The sequence below is a fragment of the Myotis myotis genome, unplaced genomic scaffold (assembly GCF_014108235.1).
Source record: "Myotis myotis isolate mMyoMyo1 unplaced genomic scaffold, mMyoMyo1.p scaffold_m19_p_1, whole genome shotgun sequence".
Lineage (NCBI taxonomy): Eukaryota > Metazoa > Chordata > Mammalia > Chiroptera > Vespertilionidae > Myotis > Myotis myotis.
Genome location: NW_023416313.1, coordinates 220,345,465 through 220,367,441, shown reverse-complemented (window position 1 = coordinate 220,367,441; position 21,977 = coordinate 220,345,465). Strand labels below are relative to the sequence as shown.

The following is a 21,977-nucleotide window of genomic DNA, read 5'->3' as shown; positions in this document are numbered from 1 at the left end:
GCAATGGGCCTGGGTCTGGCGGTGGGGCTGCTGGGAAGGGGCCACTTTGGCAAGAAGAGCCCATAGAGGAGAAACGCGCAGAGTCCAGGAGGCTGCAGGCTGCTTCCTGCTGCCTGGGAGGCCGGAGTGCCCGTGGTCCACAGAGCTGAGCAGCTTTAACGCTTAAAATGCGCTCTCTCTCTCTCTCTCTCTCTCTCTCTCTCTCTCTCTATATATATATATATATACAGTATTCATTTCAGAGAGAGGAAGGGAGAAGGAGAGAGGGATGGAAACATCAATGATGAGAGAGAATCATTGACTGGCTGCCTCCTGCACACCGACACGGGATCGAGCCTGCAACCTGTGCATGTGCGATGACCGGGAGTTGAACTGTGACCTCCTGGTTCATAGGTTGACACTCAATCACTGAGCCACACTGGCTGGGCTTAAAATGCTCTTTGCAAAGAGTGGAAGCCACCTCCCATGGCCTCGGACCCAGGGGCCTGGAGGTTTGTGTCCCAGGCCGGTCTGGGGGCAAGGCCGCGGGAGCCTTGACCTATGTGGGCTGCGGTGAGAAGATGGGCCCAGCCTGGTCGGGGAGAGGTTCCCCCTCTTTGCTCTGGGGACCGGGACAGGAAGCAGGCTCCAGAATCACCTGGGGGCCCTGCTGGCCCTCAGTGGCAGCCAGTTTGGGTGGACAGAGGGTCACAGTTAGTTGCCCACCTGGGAAAGTTCTGGATGGGGTATGGCCCCCCTGGTTGTCTTGACCAAAGGGGTGTGGTGTCCTTTACACTAGTCCAGGGTCAGGTGGGCCCAGCCCAGGGGGCCCACCGCAAACTGTGTGTGGGGGGGTCCTGGATGATTATGAGAGACAGGACGGTCACTGGGGGGCCTCGGGGCAGGGCGAGAGGGGCTCAGGCCAGGGGATCCTGTGGAGTCTCCCCCCCCCCCCCCCCCGCATGGGGGCCTGCCTTCCTCTGGGCGAGGATCCTGTGTCCCCAGCAGGACCCAAAGTGTGTGTGACCCCATGGAGGGTCTCCACAGCCCTGGGGTGGGTGACCCCCAAGTCCATGTATCTGCCCACAGCTCACCCTTGGGCTCCAGAGAGCCTCTGCCATCTCCTCCTGGCCGTCCGTCCCAATATAACCCAGCCCAGGGAGGGGCAGGCGCTGGGGGTATTTCTGGCAGGCGGGCCATGACTCTGAATCAGGGAGGGGCGGGACCTGGGGAGCCCAGGCCCTTCCTTGGCCTGGAGCTTAAATTCCCTCGGGGAGCACCGTGTCTCCAGCACAGCCTTCTCACTCCAGGAAACCAGGTCAGGGAGTGCCTGCGTGGGGCCTGCCTGGGGCCCTTTCCATGGACAAGACCGGAGAGGTGGGGCCTCACTGTCCCTGGAGGCCGCCCCCTGCTGTGAGCCCAGCAGCCTGAGGAGGAGCCTGCTACCAGCTCCACGTCCCCTGGGTCACCCCCACCCTCTCACTCGCCAGAGGACAGCAGCTCTTTGGCCCCCACCCAGAGGTGGGGTGGAACCAGGAACCCGGAACCCTGGCCCCAAAGGACCCAGGGGCTGCCCGTGCCCTCACACCCAGAGCATCCCATGCAGCTGGACGGCCTCTGCTCCTCTCTGCTGGCTGGGAGCCTGGAGACTGGGGGCTCTCCAAGGCCACCCAGGTGGCCACCAGCTTAGGTGCCTGGGCTGGACGGGCCTGGGTTTGGGAAACCAGCTCCCGGAGCTGTGCCGCAGCATGTGTGTGAGCCCGTGTGTGTGTGTTTCTGAGCTTGTGCATGTGTGTGAGCACTCTGTGCATGCGTGTACGTGAGCTTGCACATGTGAGCCCATGTGTGTGTGAGCCCCACGTGTATGTGTCCACTCATGTCCTCTGTATCTCGTGTTTCTGTGGCCTCCGTCCCTGTGCGTCTGTCTCAGGTACGAGGCTGTGTAGGGGTCTCGGGGTCCGTGTCGGGTGTCTGCACTGCGTGTACCTGGGTGTCTGCTCTGACCCGAGCTGTGAGGAGGTGTCAGTTCTAACGTGAGGGAGTGGACGGACCCGGGAAGCAGGACAAGGCCCATCGGTGCCCCATGGGTGCCCGTCCCTTGCTGTGCATCACGTTCAGAGAGGTTAGGAGGTCCAAGGCCACACCCCCAGAAGGCGTGGTCCACCCAATGTAGACATCACGGTCCTTCCACGAGTCCTGGCCACGAGGCCTGGTGAGGCCCCCATTTGAAGCTGTCCTGCTCTATTTGCAGGGGTCCCCAGCATGAGTCTCTAGGAGAGTCCTGAGAGCCCGTCAGCTGCACTGGGTGTTCCTGGGGGTGAGGATGTGGGACCCCTGAGACGCAGCTGGGGTGTGTATAAATGCGGGGTGAGCAGGAAGCGGGGCCTCCTCCCTGACCCCGCCACACTCAGATGCCCTTCCCACTTTGATAGGCCTCCCCTGACCCTCCCGTCCGTCCTGGACGCTCTCCGCAGAGTGGTGCTGCCGGCTGCGCAGTGTGGGAACTCAGGGTGGGGTGCCGGTGGGAGTGGGACAGCAGCTTCCCCCAGCCACTGTGACTCAGGGGGGCTGGTCCCCTGGTGTTTAGTAAAGTGCACTCTGCTCTTCCGGCACCCCAACTCCCGCCGACTGCCGAGGCCCCCTGGGCAGCCTGCCGCTCTCACCGCATCTCCCACTGCTGTCCATTCAGGGAGCCCCTGCCCCTCGCTGGCCCTTCTCTGTCTGCACCTGACCCTGGTCCTGCCTGGGCTCCAGGCTCCCCTCCAGGTGTCTGCCTGCACAACACCCCTCACCCCGGTCACTGCCCTACCTTTCCCCACCGACTCCACCAGCCTGTGAGCCTCAGGGGACAGCCATGTCCATGCCCACTGATGCGTGGAGATGCCAGGTCTCTGCCCACAGCAGGGACACCAGTGGCTGGCTGGAGAGTCGAAGCTGCAGGATGAGCTGGCAGGGGCCAGAGGTCACATGGGCATGTGTACCCACCACATGTACACACATGCTCCCACAGGCACATACCTGCTCCTGCTCACATGGGATCACCTCCCACATGCATACATGCTCTCTTGCACACACATATACACACGCACACGGGATGAGCGCACACACACACTCCCCTACACCCATGCACATGGGTGCACACTCATACACATTGTCATACACACGTGCTCACTTGCACAAACACAGACCCATCCTCACACATGTACACATACATATGCATTCTCACATGCACACACACTTTCCCACACACGTACCCAGCCCCATGCACACGTGTGGACACTCATACACATTGACACTGGCTCACACAGGCAGTGGGCCCAGAGATGCTGCAGTGACGAGGATCACAGGAATCGAGTTGTTTTTTCCCTACACACGTTCCTACAATAAAGAAAACAGGAAGGGACTTGGGGCCAGAGACAGGAAGAGGGCGTGGCCTGCGCGCAGGAAGCTGGCTCCAGCCGCGTGGACAGGGCGCCTGTGTGGGCGGGACTCAGGATGGACAGACAGACCTGGGAGATGGGAGATGGAATGCCGCCAAGGCATCTGGGCCCTGTGCTCATCCTCACCATAGCGTCCGAAGGTGTCACCCCCGTTTCCAGGTGAGAGACTGAGGCTGGGGCCAGGCTCGCCCCAGTCCCCGTGGCGGCTGGTGGAGACGACGTTCGACCCAGGCCCATTTGACACCACACGCTTCTGGGTCTGGTCCCGCAGCCGCTCCACTACGGAGCCCAGGGCAGGGGCTGCAGGAGACACCCCAGGACTGACCACAGGCCCCTGTAGGAGCGCACGTGCCTGTGGCAGCAGCGGGAGCTCCTCCTGCCTGAGCCTGGCCCACGGCCGGGTGCGCGGGAGCTGCTCACACCTGCTCTACGGTGTGGAAACAGACACGGAGGCCCACCGCCTGCCGGCAGGCCACCAGCCAGGCAGGTCTGACCGCCCGCCCTGAACGCGCTGCAGCTTCAGGAAGGAGCGAGGGCCGGCTGCTGGGCCCCTGGGTGCACCTCCCTGGCCCCCCCACAGAGGCCCGAGCAGGGCAGCAGCGTTCTCTCGCGAACCCTCTAAACCTGAAGCCGCACGCAGGTGAGGCTCCTCCCCACGCTGCGGGCGAGGAGGCCCCAGGTGCTCCCCCTTCTCCGCTTCCTCCCCTCACACCCACCCAAGACAGAGCGGCGGGGTTCCCCCTTTTCGACCCCCAAGAGGGGTCCCAGAAGCAGGCCTGACCCTGAGGGGGAGGCGGGCGGTTTCGGGGTGGGGGTGGGGGAGAAGGTGGGGTTCTAGGGCTCCAGAGACAGTCTTCCTCTGGCTTTGTCTTTTATTTTCTCACTTAAAATGTCAGCTGGGAGGGACCCAGGCTGACTAAGAGCCTGGCACTGAGGTCCCAGGATGCAGGCGGGACTTTTGGGGCCAAAATGGCAGAAGGCCCTGGGGAACCCCAAAGTCATTTAACCTAACCCCACCTGATGCTTGAACTCTCTCCATTGTGTCCTCCCTTAGTGGCTGTCTGGCGCTGCTTGCATACCTCCAGGGACAGTGAGCTCACTACCATATAGAACACCAAGAGCCAGCCCAGAGGGGGACACAGCCAGGACCAGCTCTGACGACGGTGAGGTAAGAGTGAGAGGAGCACAGGGGACCCTGGCCCACTTTCAGGGGCAGTCACACAAGGCTTCCCAGAGGAAGAGATGGGGGAAGGGACAGGGAATTCCTGACAAGGGGACAGCACAGACAAAGGCCGGGAGGTCTGGCAGCGCCTCCTAGGGATCAAACTTTGGAGTTGTTTGCCCGACAGCCGGGGTGACTGCACTCTCCCCTGCCCTGTCCCAGAAGGGGGTTCCTTGGGGAACACCGTGGCCTGGCCCCCCTGCATCTCTCCCCAGGTCTCTGAGCAGGGCTCTGGTGCTGGCGGCATTGCTGCTGGGTGTTGGGGAGTACCACTCCACCCCCTACTTTTCTGAGGTCAGGGACCCTTCGGCACCAGGATCTGCTCCCTCCTCCAGCCACACCCCCTTAACCCTGCGTGGGCACACACTCAGTGGGTGGTATCATCACTCGTTCTTTCTCTCCAAGGCCCATCAACGCCCCCTCGCTGACCACGTGGAACCATCCCAGGGAGGGAGCGTGCAGGCATTCCGGGGTCCCCAGGGCTGGGGCTGAGGTTTTGGGGGGCTGACCAGGCACCCAAGGGTGCCGTGGTTCTTCAGGCACCATTCAGAGGCGCTCAGAGAGGCCCGGGCAGGGAGGGCAGTGCCCAGATTTATCCACCAATCGCACGGGCCCCTGGAACTCGCTCTTATCTGCCCAGCCCAGCATGGGGGGGTGGCCTGGCTGGCGGGGGCGGGACGCCGCCTGGACACTGGGCGTGAGCAGGGCCAGCAGCCCCAAGCCCCACCAGGTGGGTGACAGCCGGGAGGGCTCCCAGCGAGCGTCCCTGCGGGCCGGCGGCTGGCTGCCCGAGCGTCTCCTGCACCATGTCGGACGGCGAGGGCCCCTCTGCCGGTGAGTGGCAGCGCTATATTTACCCACCACAGGTCCGGTTGCAGAGTCAAGGCCACCGGTCGCAGGGAGCTCTGCCCCCCTCCCCAGGCTGCAGGCAGCTGTGGGGCTGGATCCCCTGCCTCCTGGCCTGATGCCTGGGGGGGCCTGTGCTCCTGGAGGGGGGAGCTTGACTTTCAAAGCAAAGTTCTGCCCCCCGCCGCACCCCTGCTTCCCTGGGAGGCTGCAGCAGGAAGCTGTGCTTGCTACAAACCCCACCGCTGTCAGCCAGGGCGCCCAGAGCTGGCCCACAGTGCGGGGGGTGGGGGGGGGGGGCTGGGCTGTGGCTGGACCCCGGGTGGGCTCAGGGTGCCATGGAGCAGGAACTGTGGGCAAATGAGTGTGTGAACTTTTATCTGAGTGGGGAGCCCACAGTTTCCACCAATTCCCCGAAGGTCTGAGACCCATGGGGAGTTCTGAGCCCCTGGTCGGCCAGCACGAACCCCCGGGTCCTCCAGGCTGGAGACGGCTGGGGACATAGGCAGGCGGAGGGGCGGTCAGACACTGGGTCTGCCTCGTGCCCTCTGTCCTGCTCCTGGTGAGGGCGATGGTGGGTCCCTGGCCGGCTGCGCCTGGCTCCTTCCCGTTGAAGGCAAAGCTGTGATGTGGACATGTCCCTGAGCTGGCCTCGGTGGGGCTGGGCCGGGGACAGTGTAATCCCAGGGGGTACGTGGAGGACTCTGGAGTGAGTTCAAACCCCAGATCTTTCGCTTACAACCTGGTGACCTTGGGCAGGTGGCTGAACTGCTCTGAGCCTCAGTGATCCCAGGGGAAGGGACAGTGGTAACGGGACCTGAGCACAAGAGGTGCGAGGGGGAACGGTAGCATGCGGAGCGTCTGCCGGTGCCTGGTGCGCAGGGAGCGCCCATGGTGCCTCCATGAAGCGTCAGGTGGGGGTCTGGGCAGGAGTCCAGGGGTGCAGGGGCCTGTGGGTCCTGGTCCGGCCCCTCCCGCCGGGCCACCCTGCCTACGCCGCTGCACAGCCGTGGATTCCTTATTTGTCAAACCGCTGGGGAGAATCATGTGGCGCTGTCCCCGGGGTCCGGCTGGGTTGGGGGCGTTGGTGGTGTGGGCCCACCCTGAATGGTGTCTGATGGACAGTCCCGGCGCCCGGGCCTGGCTGAGTCAGATTTGGAACAGTGTGTGTGTGTGTGTGCGTGTGTGCGTGTGTGTGTGTGTGTGTGTGTGTGTTGGGGGAGGACCCCGACAAACCTAGCCTGACCTCACCCTCTGTCGCCGGGCGCCAGTGGTGCTGGCTGCCAGGAATTGTCCGCCGTGGCTGTGAAGGCTGAGGAGCCAGCATGGGCGGGGGGGGGGGGGGGGGGGGCGGGCAGACAGGCTCTTTCTGGCTGGCTCTGTCACACCTGACACGAACCCGGAATAGCTCTTTCCCTCCACCAGGGACACGGCCCTGCTTTTAGCAGCTTGTAAAGCCACCCCTGGACATGTGTATTTCAGGAAGGCTGGGATAATATTTAGCCCGCCAGGCTGTGGACTGAGCCCTGAGCATGTGTGTGTGTGCGTGCATGTGTCTGACGGTGCCTGTGTGTCCAGGAGGCTGGGGGAGGCAGCCTGCATACCCCCCTTCACCATTTTAGAAGAGGGTCACCTGGGTTGGGGGCCTGCGGGCACCGTCCTGGCTCTGCCCGCCCTGGCTGAGCAGGGGCCCGTCTGCCTGTAAAATGCCGTGTGATGGCCTTTGGTCTCCGCTGTGTGGGGCTTGTGATAGGACCTGGTTGGTAGATGTGAGGACAGCGCCCGGGTAGAGGGCTGTGTGTGTGTGTGTGTGTGTGGGTGGGGGGGGGGGTCTCCTATAGGGACCGCAGAAACCATAGGGCCGAGGAGGCTGCTGGGACATAGTTGTGCCTATTTTCAGGAGCCAATCCCTGGGCCTGTGTCAACAGCCGAAAAATTCTCAGCTCTCCACCTGCTACCTGAGTGACCTTGGGCAGATTACTCAAGGGCACTGTGCCTCAGTTTCCTCATCTGTTAATGGGGACAATAATGGGACATTAGCTCCTCAAGTTCCAGGGAGGATTAAGTGACTGAAAGCATGTAAAGCTGTTAAAACAATGCCAGGCTTTCTGTGAGCAGTGGTAGGTGTCATTGTTCCACCAGTGAGTGAGCTGCGGTCGCCATGCACATGCAGGGAGCGGATCGTCTGCTGTGTTCCGTGTCCTGGCCATTTTGGACACAGCGTTCCATCCCAGAGGGGGCATGGCGTGAACCCCACAGTATAGCCAGGGAAACCGAAGCTCAGAGAGGCAAACACATCGCCCAACGTCACCCCGCTGGTGAACGGTAAGGCTGGGATTCGAACCCAGCTCCACAGACCCTGTTTGTGCAGAACTCAGATTCGGTGCCCCTTCTCGGGGGGGGGGGGGGGGGCGCCCTGCTCTCACCCAAGGGGGAAGGTGGTCTCAGAGGCGTATTTGGCTCTCAGGCCTCCTCATTTCAGAGATGGCAGCTCGACATTGTCTCCCAATAACATGGAGCCTATAACAAAATGTGTGTGTGGGGGGGCGGGGGGGACACAAAAAGCGTGGCCCTTGTTAGGGCGTCAGGAGCATCCCACGGAGCAGAGCTCAGTGTAGGCGGTCGGCTGCAGGATGTGTGGCCCCAGGCCTGGGCCGGGAGCCTGCAGGCTAAGGTTACCGAGTCAGCATCGTATTTATAGCAGAAACTCAGCTGCACCCCCAACTGCCAGCCCCACACACGTCCAGGGAAGGTGCTGCCCTTACACTCGCCCCGATCCCGGCCTGGCTCTGCCCCTCAGTGAGGTGGGGCGTGGCCGGGTCACTCCCCTCTGAGGCCTGGTTCCCTCATCTGGAGGATGGGGCCCTGGCGGCCCCTCGCTGGGCCTGGGGACAGTGTCTGAGTTGGCACTGCCTGGATGGGGGCCGGAAGTGCTGGCTCCAAGCATCCTGGGTCTGTTGATGGTCTTTTCCTGCCTCTGACCGGACCCGCCCGCTCTCCCGTCCGCAGAGCTCTGCAGGAAGAGAACCCAGCCTCCGGGCTGTCAGTCCCCTGGTGTTTGGGAAAGTTTCCAGCGAAGCCACTTTACAGTTCCCAGCACCAGAGAGCAGCCGCTGCATCCTCGGCCGTCCCCCGGAGCCCAGGGTTCGAGTCTCCGCGCTGCCCCTCCCTGTCTGGGGCTCTGGGCAAGTCACCGAACCTCTCTGAGCTTCCGCTGGGTGGGCACTGGCCTTGCCTCGGGGGGTGAGGTGAGAAGGGACACCCCTAACTCGAGCACATGCTCAGCCAGCGGAGTGACCTCTCTCTCCTCCTGTCACCTCCCATCAGCCCCCCACTCTGGGCACCAGTCACCCTGTTTGTAGAGAGGGGAGTGGCTGCCTTGGCCAGTGTTCAGAACTCCTGGAGGGATTCCAAGTGACTCGGGGTGGGGTGGGGTGGGGGGCTGAAAACGCTCTGGAGACCCCGAAAGGCCCCCTGCTTGGCTCTCACGGCATCTCCCTCGGCCTGAGTGCAAGGAGGGTGCTCTCTTTCTAGTCACTGACTGGCCTGGGAGAGGAAAGGAAAGCCTGTTAGTTATTTAGGCCGCACGCAGGGAGGGAGGGTCTTTCCCAGGAAAGGCGGGCATGGTCCCTGGGCCTTAGCATCTTTCCAGGTTGCTCCCCTCATGCTGGTGAGGGCTGCCCCCTTTCTAGGCGGGAAAATCGGGTTCAAGTTACGTGTCTTGGGCAATCGGGAGCCAGTGTAGACTCTGGCTCCAGGGTGGTACCGGGATGGCTTCAGTGCTGGGGGTGGAGGGACTGCAGAGAGAACCTGCTATGTGCTGTCCTCTCACAGTCCGCGTGCCTCCGAGCCGCGAGTGGCTCAGTCCCTGTGGCTGAGTCCTTTTCCCAGTGTCCCAAGGACCCTGAGGCTCTTACACCTCTGACCAGAAAGGCAGGTTAGAACAGCGGTCCTCAACCTGTGGGTCGCGACCCCTTTGGGGGTCGAACGACCCCTTTCACAGGAGTCGCCTAAGACCATGGGAAAACACATATATAATTACATATTGTTTTTGTGATTAATCACTATGCTTTAATTATGTTCAATTTGTAACGATGAAATTGGGGGTCACCACAACATGAGGAACTGTATTAAAGGGTCGCGGCATTAGGAAGGTTGAGAACCACTGGGTTAGAAGCTGTGGGCCCTGGCCGGTGTGGTTCAGTGGATAGAGCATCGGCCCGCACGCTGAAGGGTTGGTTGTAGGTTCGATTCCTGGTCAAGGGCATGTACCTGGGTTTCAGGTTCGATCCCCAGCCCTGAGAGGGGCGTGTTTGGAAGGCAACCAATCGATGTGTTTCTCTCACTTAGATGTTTCTCTCTCCACCCCCCCCCCTCCCTTTTTTCCACTCTCTCTAGAAGCTGTTGGGAAGTCAACAGGCAAGCGGAAGTTACCCATTTCTGCTCTTTTAAAATATTGGATCCATTCTAATTGATCCATTTCTTGACATAAGATAGATTTTATGTGTTGATTTATTGTATTTTTAAAATGAAACAAAGCTGTTAGCGTTTGCAGCCACTTATCTGTTTGATTGTCTTTTCTTGAAACGATGCCATCAGAATAAAAGCTGGTCCTGACACAGGACACACATCCGCTGTCACCCACCCGCTGATTCCACACTCCTGTGTCTGCCGTAACAGCCCCTTTGTGTTTTATTGACTCTACCCCTCAGGATGGGCTGGGGAGGTTGTAGTCAACAAATCTCAGTGCTTAAAGCAACAGAGGACTGCCATGCAGGCTGGGCACTCCCAGGGCAGCTCCCCTGCCCAGTGGCTCAGCCCGATGCCGCGGTGTGTCCCACGCATCCCTGGGCATCCCCATGTGCCCCACGCATCCCCGGGCTTGAGGCAGAAGAGGCAGGCGGAGATGCCACACTGGCAATTAAATGTTCCCACCAGGAAGTGACTGATCTTGTTGCCACCTGCATTTCATTGGCTCAAGCAGTCACCTGGCCACACCTCATGGCCAGAGGGCGGAGTACAGCCCTCCATCAGTGACCAGCAGTCATGTCTGCCCCTTCTGGCTTTGCTTGCCATTGACTTCCTTTTTATTTTTATTATTTTATACATTTTTATTGACTTTAGAGAGGAAGGGAGAGGGAGAGAGAGAGATAGAAACATCAGTGATGAGAGAGAATCATTGATCGGCTGCCTCCTGCATGTGCCCCCACTGGAATCGAGCCCCCAACCCAGGCCTGTGTCCAGACCAGGAATCAAACTGTGACCTCCTCATAGGTCGACGCTCAATCACTGAGCCACACCGGCCGGGTGACTTCCTTTTTTTAAAGTGACCCATTTTAATTAGGAAATGCTTGGAGCATATCACACGCGCTGTGGTCCGGAGCATCTGAGATGCAGTTCATGAAGCCTCCAACATGCAAATCACAAAGCGAGGGGCCAGATTTTCCAAAACGTCGCTCTCCCGCAGACTCGAATTCGCATTTAAAAGCACAAAAATAAATTTCTGAGAGATTTGGTCAGGACACCAGAGGAAAAGCAATACGTATTAATTGCCCTTAAGCTCTGTTGATTTATTAGTTGCTAAGGCTCAAAAGAGGGAGTTGGGATGGGTAGTTCATGAGTCTGTTTAATAAACGTAGTCAACGTTAAAAAATGGGTGATGGTCCGGCCGGCCTGGCTCCGTGGCTGAGCGTCGACCTATGAGCCAGGAGGTCACGGTTCAATCCCGGTCAGGGCACAGGCCCGGGTTGCGGGCTCCATCCCCAGTGTGAGGCGTGCAGGAGGCAGCCGATCAATGAGTCTCTCTCCTCATGGATGTTTCTTATCTCCCTCTCCCTGCCTCTCTGAAATCAATAAAAACGTATTTTTAAAAAATGGGATATGAGTTGAGAAGGAAATGATTATAGAAAAATATTGGAAAATAAGGACGGTGAGAAGTCTGTGATTCATCCCGCTAATGCAGACACCTTTCCTTGCCTATATGACCCCACCAGCTAGAAGCTGCTGCCTCACTTTAATAACAGGCTTCCCAGTTAACTTTTCATAGCATATAAGTAAACTAATTTAAATGAAAATGTACAGCCCCGCAGAGGGCTGTGGCGAAGGATAGCACACGTCGTTTCATAGGATGAGATGAAACCTGGTTTAAAAAGAACGTTTCCCAAGACCAGAGGCTGTCCCTCGGAGCCGCTGATGTGGACTGAGTGGCTAGGAATGAAGCTGGGATTTGGTTGGGGACGGTTGGGCTCTGCATGGGGGATCTGACCCTCCTGCAGCTCTGGGTCCTACGTGCCAACCTCCAAGCCAAACTGTTTGGAGAACTCTACCAAGTTTAAACACATCCTCTAGGAATCTCGCCTCGTTTATTTCTGGTGGAAAAACATGTCAAAACACTGGCTCAGCGGCAGAGAACACCCTTCCTGCTCTTCCCACGGAAGGCGTGAGCTCCTGGGCCCAGTGCACATGCTGGTTTGACAGGTGCTTACTAAGCACCTACTGTGTGCCGGGCGTCCGGCCTGGCACGGTGGTGCGAGGGAAGAGCTGGGGGACTTCACCTCACACTTCCGTTTCCTCGTTCGCGGGGTTAATAGACTGAGGTGGCTAGAGCAGTGACCGAGAGTGCACACAGTAGGCGCTAAGAAATGCAGGCTCCCTTCCCCTAGCACTAGTGTCCAGGTGCTGTGTGAGGTATGTTCTCACCTCTCGTGGGTGTGCACCTGAAGTGGGATCGCTGGGTCATATGGTGACGCTCCGTTTCACCTTTCGAGGGCCCCGGACCGTTTTCCACAGCGGCCGCCCCGGTGCATTCCCGCCATCAGGGAATGAAGGATCCGTGTGTCTTGGTGCTCGTGCATCTCCGTGTGGTTTCTATAGGCATGTACCCTCATGACTCATGGCGTCGAGCATCTTGGACTTATTTGCCATCACCTCTCGGCTCTGGGGACTGAAGCCTCAGTTTCCTCATCTGTAAAATGGGGGCAAAGACATGCTCTGGGTTCTGACACAGGGGGGCCATCTAGCAAACGTTTACTGCTTGACGCTGCAGGCTGGGCTTGGAGTCCTTCCCCTGAAGGCTGGTGGGAGGGAGGGATGTGGAGAAAGCTGGAAATCTCGGCGTCTCTGCAAGTTCCAAGCCTGTTTAGAAAGGATGCCATCACCAGACACTGGCCCAGCCCGGGTGACTCCTCCCCAGCTTTGAAGCTCTGCTCGGGTGGGCAGGCCAGGCGACCCGGCCGTGTCCACATAGCCCCGGAGGTGGGTGTCCAGGGCACAGCCCATCATTCAGGTTCCTGGTCAAGAGGCGCCTTGCATTTTTCTTATCTCGAGTTCCCTGGCCTCCTCCCCTTGGCCGCTCCCAAGGGGGCTGGCGCTGTGCTTCCTGGACCTGCAAGCTTGCGTGTGTCATGGTGAGCCCTGGACAGAGGCCAGGAGCATCCTCCCGTGGGGCTGGGCGGGGCCTGGGGCCCGTGGAGGTGCTGATGGTCAGGCTGATTGTGTAGAGTAACCTGAGCCAGCGTCAGGCGGGAGTCCAGGGAGCGGATCAGCTCATCACAGCTGGGAAACGCGCCCACCGCCACACAGCTCCCGTCAGACGCCCAGGGCTGCAATTCCGTTCTGCTCTGGAGCCAGTGGGAGAAACGGGAGAGGCCACCCCGAGGGCCCTGGGTGTTCTGCTGAGCCTCTAATCCGGGAATGGCCGGTCCTATCCGAAGGTGACCCCAGGCTCCGGCTAGGAGGGCCCCTGCCTCAGCCAGGAGTCCCAGGCTCTTCCCTCATCCCGCCACTGCGTCCCAGCCCCTCGGGCAGCAGGTGAGAAGCAGGGAGGAGGCGTGGCCGGGGCTCAGACTGCCCGGCCTTGGCATTCACGCTCTGCCACCTGGTGTGGTGGGAACTTTGCTGGTCATGTAATCGCTCTGGGCCTCTGACGCTACCAATAGGATGGCTGCCCAGGGGGACTGAAATACTACAACAGGACCTTCCACATAGCCTGGTCCCAAGGGGCTCCGTCCCCCAGGGACCCCAGCTTCTCACCTCCTCCCGGCCTCCTCTGCCCCTACACAGGCTGGCCTGGACGGCCTGGTATTAGACCCTCGGGGCTGCTGTAACGACCATAGACTTGGGGTCTGAAGCCACAGGAATTATTCTCTCACAGCTCTGGGGGCCCGGAGTCTGGAATTAAGGCCAAAGTCGAGGTGTCAGCACGGTCATAATCCTTGGGGGCAATGCGTCTGTTCCCTGCCCCTTCCAGCGTCTGCTGCTCAGGTGCTCCTGCCTCCTGGTCACATCCCTCCAGTCGGCCTCTGTGGCCGCATCGCCCTCTCTGCTTCGTCAGCAAACCTCTGCCCGCTCCCCGTATGAGCGCACATGTGATGGTGTTTAGGGCCCCCCGACCACCCAGCAGAATCTCCCCGTCACGAAACCCTTCATCTAATCACATCTGGGAACATTCAAAGGGCCTAGGGATGAGGGCCCGACACCCCGGGGCCACCCATGAACCCACTGTAGGCACCAACACAGGATTCCTCAGAGAAGCGGTAGCACCCCCTCCCCCACCCCAGGGTCTAGCTGGGGACCTGGGGACCCAAGGAAAACAGCCAAGGGTCTCAGGAACCCACCTCCAGGTGGCCTTGCCCTGAGAGAGCTGGCGCCCTCCTTGCCTGTGACGCCTGCCCACCCCCCCGCCCCCCAACGCCCGCTCCTCCATTCCTGCTTCCCTGTCTCTGTGCCTTGCAGACTTTTCTCGATAGAGAAAGAGAAGCTTTGGGATTTGGAAACCCCTTTCATTGATGAGACCTGGATCCCAAGTCTCCAGAAGGACCCAGTCTAAGCTGGGCATCCCAGCATGCCACGGTCGTGGCCTCAGTTCGGGGCTATGACCTCTGCCCCCCAAGGAACGGCCACCGAGGGTCCCACAGAAGCCAAGGGTGCCCAGGGGAGGAGCCACTCTGCTCAGATGTGAGTGCCTGGCTCAGAGGAGATGCCGGACACGAATTAGTTCCCATGCCTTCCATCTTCCAGGCCTCAGTTTCCCCAGCAGTGAGAGGAACCTGACTAGAGCAGGTCTGTAAAGACCTTTCAGGTGAAGGAACCAAGCAAGCAATCACTCAGCCACCCATTGTGTCCCAAGCACCTGCTGTTGGTCAGGCCGCAGCTGGGTCCTGGGGCACAGAGGACAGCCTGTCACAACCAATGGACAATGAGTACCCAGCGAGTGTGTGCTGGGAGAGTGATGAGGGATAGTCAAGGAAGGCTTCCTGGAAGAGGTGACCCCAAGCCAGGTCTGAGGCATGAGTGGGAGGTGACAAGGGAGGGAAGGGTCTTCCAGATCCCAGGGCAGCACAGCCACCCAGGGCCCAGGGAGATGCGTGGTGGAGACAGCCTTGCACGCGGGCCTATTACAGACTGAGCCCTTCCAGGGAAGCCTGCTGTATGAAAGCGCTGGGAGCCCTGTCCCAGCAGCAGAGGCAGCAGCAGCATTTAGTCAACCCGTCGTTCACCACTCACTGACACTCAGAGGTGGAAAGGGGTCGGACAGACAGCAGACAAGATAAATGATCAGAGTACGTGCAATGGTGATGAGGGCGATAAGGATGGAGGGCAGTGAATCAGGGGAGAGAGAGAGTGTGTGCTGTGGAGAGAGGCCGGGAAGGTGTCCCTGAGAAGGTGACACTGGAGAAGGACCTAAGGGAAGAGCCCTGGGAACAGCTGAGGGAAGGTGTTCCTGGCAGAAGAAACAGCAGGTGCAAAGGCCCTGGGGTGGGCGTGCCAAGTCTTTTCAGAGAACACCAGCAGGTCAAGTTGGGCAGAGCGAAGGGGAGAGCAGGACAGGTGCTCAGAGAAGGTTGTGAAGGGCCTTGTGGCATTCCTGGCAGGGACATTGGCTCTGACCCTGAGTGAGTTGGCTTTGACCTTGAGTGAGATGCCTTTGACCTTGAGGGAGATGGGCCTGGAGAGGGTCTTGAGCAGCAGAGGGCTGAGATCTCACTTGGGTTTTACCAGCAAGGTAGCAAGTGGGGATGTTAATTTCCAGTGATTCCCAGCGTCAGAAGATAAGAGACGCCACAACCAAGGCCTCCTTGCCCACATGCTGGAGTCGTTAATCACAGCGTCCCCGACGGAGCTGCCCCGAGGTCCCGTGAACAGACCCAGCCAGGTTTAAAATGCCATCCAGCCAGCCCTGTTTGTTCAGATGTGCCGGCAGCTCCGGCTCTTTGCCTGGAGACAATGCAGGCAGCGCAGCCCCCAGGAGAGGTGAGTCTCCTATGTACCTGGAAAGACCGTCCCAGCTTCAAGGCTTTTATTCCTGATGATCCCGCTGCAAGGCCTTGGGCCAAGGACCACGCACAGTCCCTCACTCATAACTCGTGTGGTCAGCACAGAGCATCTGAGTTTCAGAGCAACAGCAGGTACATTTTTGGTGTAAGTGTACGTGTAACCCAGATGTGTCATTCCCCCCCCCTCCCCACCCGCCCCAGGAGCACCTCGGAGAATGCCGCCCGCCCAGCACCTCCCTGAGCTGGTTGGAGCCGGAGAGGGTGGGTCAAGTGCCCGAGGCTCAGGGCCACAGAAAGGGTCTGGTGCTGCTGGCACGGAGGCTGCCCTGGGGGGTGGGAGGGATGGGGGCGCAGGCCCAAGGGGAGGCTCACTTCTCAGGGAAGGGGTGCCTGCGTCAGGGTGGGGCCACTCTGGGCTGCCCTCTCTGGGCCTCCGGAGCTCAGACCCAAACCCTCTTTGGCTGGTGAATGGCAGGTTGCCAACTGCAAAGGTGCATGTTTTCCCCTTGGTTTTCCTGGCCCCTTAAGAAAGTAATTTATGGCCCGGCCAGTGTTGCTCAGTGGTTGTGCGTCGACCTGTGAACCAGGAGGTCAGGGTTCGATTCCTGGCCAGGGCACATGCCCGGGTTGCGGGCTCCATCCCCAGGGTAGGGCGTGCAGGAGGCAGCTGATCAGTGACTCTCTCATTATTGATGTTTCTATCTCTCCCTCTCCCTTCCTCTGAAATCAATAAAAAGAAAAAGAAAAAAGAGAAAGTAATTTGTGGTTCTGAGGAAACGGGTCAGTGGGAGGCAATGGACGGGGCAGCCTGACTCCCGGAAGAATCCGCTGCTGCCTTTTAAAAATACACATTTAGAAAAAGCCCACATCTTAGAGCCAGCAGGGTGTCTTGTGTTTTTGTTTGTTTGTTAATAGTGAAGCCTGAGAAAGGAGAGGAACCCTGGCCTGTGTGGGTAATGGCAGAACCACTGCAGGAAGCTGAGGACAGGCCGTGCACGGGAGGGAGCGGGGCTTTGGTGCGAGGTGGCCCTGCCGCGTGTGGGCGGGTGGCTGCACCTGCCGGCCTCGGTGTCCCCGTCTGTACCCGAGGCCCCTCAGGATGGCCGTGAGGGGAAGCAGGGACGGAGGCACAGTGGGCACAGGACGCGTGGAGGGGATTCAGCCTGCAAAGACCTGTGGTGTCACTGTCTGACTCCCAGGAAATGCACACACCCCACCCCCCGCCACCCCCCGCCACTACACACACACACACACACACACACACACACACACACACCGGCCCTTTCCAGCTACTCCTGCTCATCTCAGCCCAGGGGCCTGGCATCCCTGACACCCAGCGAATGGGACCCTCAGGGAGAATCCCCCATTGGAGTTAAACCTGAGCCTGTAGGCCTGGCACACAGGGGCCTCCCTGGGTGGTCTGACCCCGCTGGCCACCCCAGGCTCCCTGCCCAGCACTCAGCACCCGCCTCCCCACACCCACACCCCATGTGCAGCCAGGCAGGTTCCGGTCAGGGCACAACACAAGTCCTGCGTGCTTCTCCCCTGTGGTCCCTCTTCCTGGAAGAATTCATCATTCCCAGCACCTCCTTCTCTCCCACCCTCGCCCTTCCCACCAGGACGGGGTCTGCTCTCTGCCTCTCCATTGCTCCTTGTCCCCTCGCCAGATGGCGACTGTCTTGAGGGCGGTGTCCATGCCTGAGTCACCTCTGTGCCCAGCACCTGGCACACAGTAGGTGCTCAGCCATGGGTCTTGTCATTCCTGTGATGTCACCGCCGTGCTCCTCCGGCGGCCTGACAGAGCACGCAGGCTGAGCGCTGGCTGCAAGGCCCTACTGCGCGCTGTTTTCTCTTCCCCAGGCTCTGTCAGCGAGGTCTCAGCATCACTCCCATTTCATGGACAAGAAAACGGAGGCTGGGGGTGGGGGAGGTGAGCCACCACAAAGCTAGTCCAGGGAGGAGTGCGGGTTCAAGGGCAGACCTGCCAGGCCACAAAACCAGAGGGCTGTCTCTAAAGGCTTCACCACAGGGTGGGCGTGGGGTCGGTAGAGAGACACAAGACATCTCTGCGCCCGGAATGCCAACCATGAAGACGCCCATGTGTCCCAGCACTAAGCTCCTCCCTTCCCGTCGCCCAGTCCTGTGGCTGGCCAGCTTAGTGGGGTCTCCTCTCCCCCACTCCCTGCTTCCCCCCCCCCCCCCCCGAGGCAGCACCCATGACACTGGGAGACCAGAGACCGAGGGAACCCTGTGAGGCCCAGGAACCCCTGTCAGGCCGCTGGAGGGTGCGATCGGCTCCCAGACCTGCCTGCAGCCCGGCTCTGGGTGCTGGAGAGGGAGGGACGGGAGGCCGGGCCACAGAGACCCTGGGCTCCCTTTGGGGACCTTGCGTCTTTGTTTTCTGCTTTCAATTTCCACTGGACGGGCTGTAAAGCTGGAGGCAGAGGTGTGGGTCGCACACGCGCATCCACCTCTTCCAAGTCCTGGTTTGAGGACAGATGGGTCAGCTGGGCGCCCAACACGGGACAGGCAGCACCGACCGAGCCACTCACCAGCCGAGTGGGCCTCAGTTTCCTCACCTCGGACGTGGCACTGGGGTACCGGCCCCAGGAAGTGTGGCACGTGGGAGCTGATGCCTCCCGCCCCCAGCGGGCCCCTCCCCGCCCCCCCCTCCCCCCCAAGCAGGCGCCGGCCGCTCGAGCCCATGCAGAGCTACAGGAGGGGACAGGTGGCCGCAGGAAAAGCTGTAAATCTAACCGTCCGCCACCCCGCTGGTCGTTTATCTCCCTTCCCTGAGAAGGAGGTCCCGCTCCGCCCGGGCCGGGCCGGGAACAACAGGCCTTTGTGTGCTTTGGGAAATCGAGATGGAACTCCGAGCGGCCAGTCAGGTGTTGGCTCCTTATCTTTCCTGGCAGAGCCCGGGCCTCTGGGCCCAGGCCCGCTGGCAACCGAGCGGAGGCGTGAATAATAGAAGGGCTGGCACGGGCTCCCGGCCGCCGGGCTGTGTCGGGAGCTGAGGGGAGGGACCACGGGGGCTAAACCACAGGGCACAGGCAGCTTCAGATGGCTCCCGATCCTAGAGGCCCAGGGGCGCTCGGCGGGGCTGATGCCTCTCAGAAAGGCAACGTGTCTGCACCTGCTTCACTGTAAAGGCCCTGGGCTCACACCTCAGATCTCACGAGCTGTGTGTCCTTGGGCAAGACACCTAACCTCTCTGAGCCCTCATCTCCTCACCGATGACATCCCTACCCACCTCTCTTGATGGTTTTGGGGCCAGCATCCTCCCCATCCTGGACCACTTTCTTTCCTGGGGCTGGTGGAGGTGCTGATCCCCCCGCTCCCCGCCCCCCCCAAAGCTTTCAGGACTCCAATTCTAATTGATGGTGATGCTGATTGGCGGCTCTGTTCCTGACCCTGTGCCGGGTGGGGCGGGGAAACTGAGATGTGCGTCAGCTGGCCGAGGAAGGGCCTGCGGGGGGGGGGGGGGGGGCGGGGGGGGGCGGGGGAGTGAGGTGCTGCCTGAAGGAGGGTATAGGGCAGGAGCCAGGCCCTAGGCCAAGGGTCCACACAGGCAAAGGCTGTTTCACAGATGAGGAAACTGAGGCTCAGAGAGCTCAGGTGACCCTCCCAAGGCCACCGCCCCCAGCCATGATGTGCTCAGTGAGGGACAGCGTCTTGCCCCTGGGATGACTTGCAGTGCAAAGGAGCGTAGGCCCGGCCGGCGTGGCTCCGTGGTTGAGTGTTGACCTGTGAACCAGGAGGTCACTGTTCGATTCCCCGTCAGGGCACATGCCCGGGTTGTGGGCTCAACCACCGATGGGGGCGGTGCAGGAGGCAGCTGATCAATGGTTCTCTCTCATCATTGATGTTTCTATCTCTCCCTCCCTCTCCCTCTCACTTCCTCTCTGAAATCAGTAAAAATAAATTGAAAGAAAGAAAGAAAGAAAGAAAGAGAGAGAGAGAGAGAGAGAGAGAGAGAGAGAGAGAGAGAGAGAGAAAGAAAGAAAGAAAGAAAGAAGAAAGAAAGAAAGAAAGAAAGAAAGAAAGAAAGAAAGAAAGAAAGAAAGAAAGAAAGAAAGAAAGAAAGAAAGAAAGAAGGAAAACGAACAGGGTCTAGGAGTGGAGCTGTCTGGGTGAGGTCAGCACGTGGGCCCAGGAGGGGGCAGTGAGGATCCCCTGTGCTTTCGGAGTGGCACCCCCTATGGCTTTGGGGGTGGGGAGTGTTGACCAATATGAGTCACCTCTGACTTAGGGTGGGTCTCCCTCCCTGCGGGGGGACTCAGGCCAGGAACCCAGGCGGGGTGGGGCGCCGGGGAGCAGGGCTCAGGGTAGGACCCACAGTGATAAATGAGAAAAGTATCAGGGTGGCAGCCCTGCCCTGCCCTGCTGATGCAGGAGGCAGGAGGCGGAGGGCTGGCCCCTAAGGCCCTTCGTCCTGCTGGGCCGGGAGTCCCTGCAGCCGCGGGAGGCCTCTGGCTGGGCTTCCCCTGGTCAGTAGCCTCGGCGCAGCTCCTTGGCGTTCCCGGTGACTTCTCTTCCTTTAGAACCTGAACTTCAGATCACAGGGTGGGGGTTCTGAGCTGTGTGAAGCTCTGAGCCTGTCCTTACGGAGCACCTCTGCTGTCATCAGCCTCGATTTCTAGCGCCTAAAGGCCAAGGCCAGTGGTTCTCAGACCTGGATGTGCACGCTGGTCCCCTGGGGGAGGGGCCCCCCACAATGACACATTCCTGAGCCCCACGTAGGTCATGGAATCTGGGGCTTCCCATGTGGTTCACACGCCCCCGTCTCAGGCACCTCCAGCACGTTCACTCAATGCCCAATCACGTCCACTTTCTCCAATCCCCACCCCCACAGTCCTCACACAGTCCTCACACACCCCATCTGTGTGCACTCACACCCATGCTGCTCCCAGGGTCGTGTGGGCCCTGGTACACACACAGACACACAGACATACACGCGTGCACACAGACCAGTCACAAGATCTGCAGGGCCCTGTGCATAACGTTCGAGAATGTTTAAACCATTTTGAGATGGTCGCAGCAGAACATTGAACCGGCACAGGCCCTGTGTGACAGCAGGGGTCACCCCTGAACAAAGAGGACATTCGGGTCACACATCCCAGGACCCTCGGGGGTGACCTTGCCCACAGCGTGCACCGCACACGCTCAGGGGCACACTCCCCTGGGTGGCATGTCTTTCAGAAGGACTGTTTATCGGGACGAGGAAGTGGGCTGGTGAATGTTTAATAGGCACAGAGTTGAGTCATGTGTGAATTGCTTGTAAGCAAGAAGCACCAGATGGGGTATGAAATGAATCAGTGTCTTGGGTTTCGTGAGTAACATTTTGGTTGGGTTCTGACTAGTCTGGGAAAGCTTTTCAGCTCCCCCACTCCCACCCAAATCCACACGAAACCGGCCCTGATTTCATAGTCCACACGCCACGAAGCTCACGGTACGGAGTTCCGTGGACAGACTTCTCTACCCGACAAATTCCGATGCGTGGGGCGCCGTTCCTGCTTAGGACGGAGAAGAGGACTTCTCACACTCATTGAGCACCTACTGTGTGCCGCCCCCTGTACTGCAAAACGTGTGATGTGCACACATTACCTATGCACCGCTGTTTGTAAGTGCCAGGCACGGTGCCTGGTATACAGTAGGTGCTTATTGCTGTATTTCATCAGAGCCCAGGATCCCACCGGCTGTGCGATGCCCACCCTCTTCTGGCCGCTGAGGAAGAGGAAGCACTGCCAGGCAAACCCGGGCCCCAGCAAGGCACCGAGGAGGGGCCACGCTCCAGTCCTAGAGGCGTTGGAAGGAGGCATCAGCCTTCCCAGTCAACAGATGGGAAGACCGAGGCCAAGAGAGAGTAAAAACCAGCCAAGCGGCGTTTTGGCTCTTGCTATTACGTGATCCGAGGCACAGGAGGGCTGATTACTGAGTTCCACCCACTGTGTATGCAGGGTTGCTTTGGGGAAGGACACCTGCCTCAGTTTCCCTGGAATGCTGCTGGTGTGGCCTCCCCTGGGCAGCCTGGGGGCTAAGGGATTCCCGAGGGCAGAGGCTTCATTCTCTGCGCCTCCCCACATTTGACCAAAGGCAGGCACAGTCGGGAGCGTTTTCTTCAAAGCAAGGTGTAGAGATTGGAGTAATTTTGAGGCCTGGAGGCCTGCGCTGAGCCCAGGACCTCCCCTCAGGCAATAATTCATTATGTGAGGA

General features: G+C 59.9%; 1 protein-coding gene across 1 annotated transcript in view; it reads left to right on the top strand.

The window, feature by feature from the left end:
* Positions 1–5,321: 5,321 nt before the first annotated feature.
* EML1 (EMAP like 1) overlaps positions 5,322–21,977 on the top strand; it is a 156,718-nt gene continuing 140,062 nt past the window's right edge. The window contains exon 1 of the mRNA XM_036317294.1: positions 5,322–5,475. Coding sequence (XP_036173187.1) covers positions 5,448–5,475 — 28 coding nt within the window. The 5' untranslated portion in view covers positions 5,322–5,447. The remainder of the gene's footprint in view (positions 5,476–21,977) is intronic.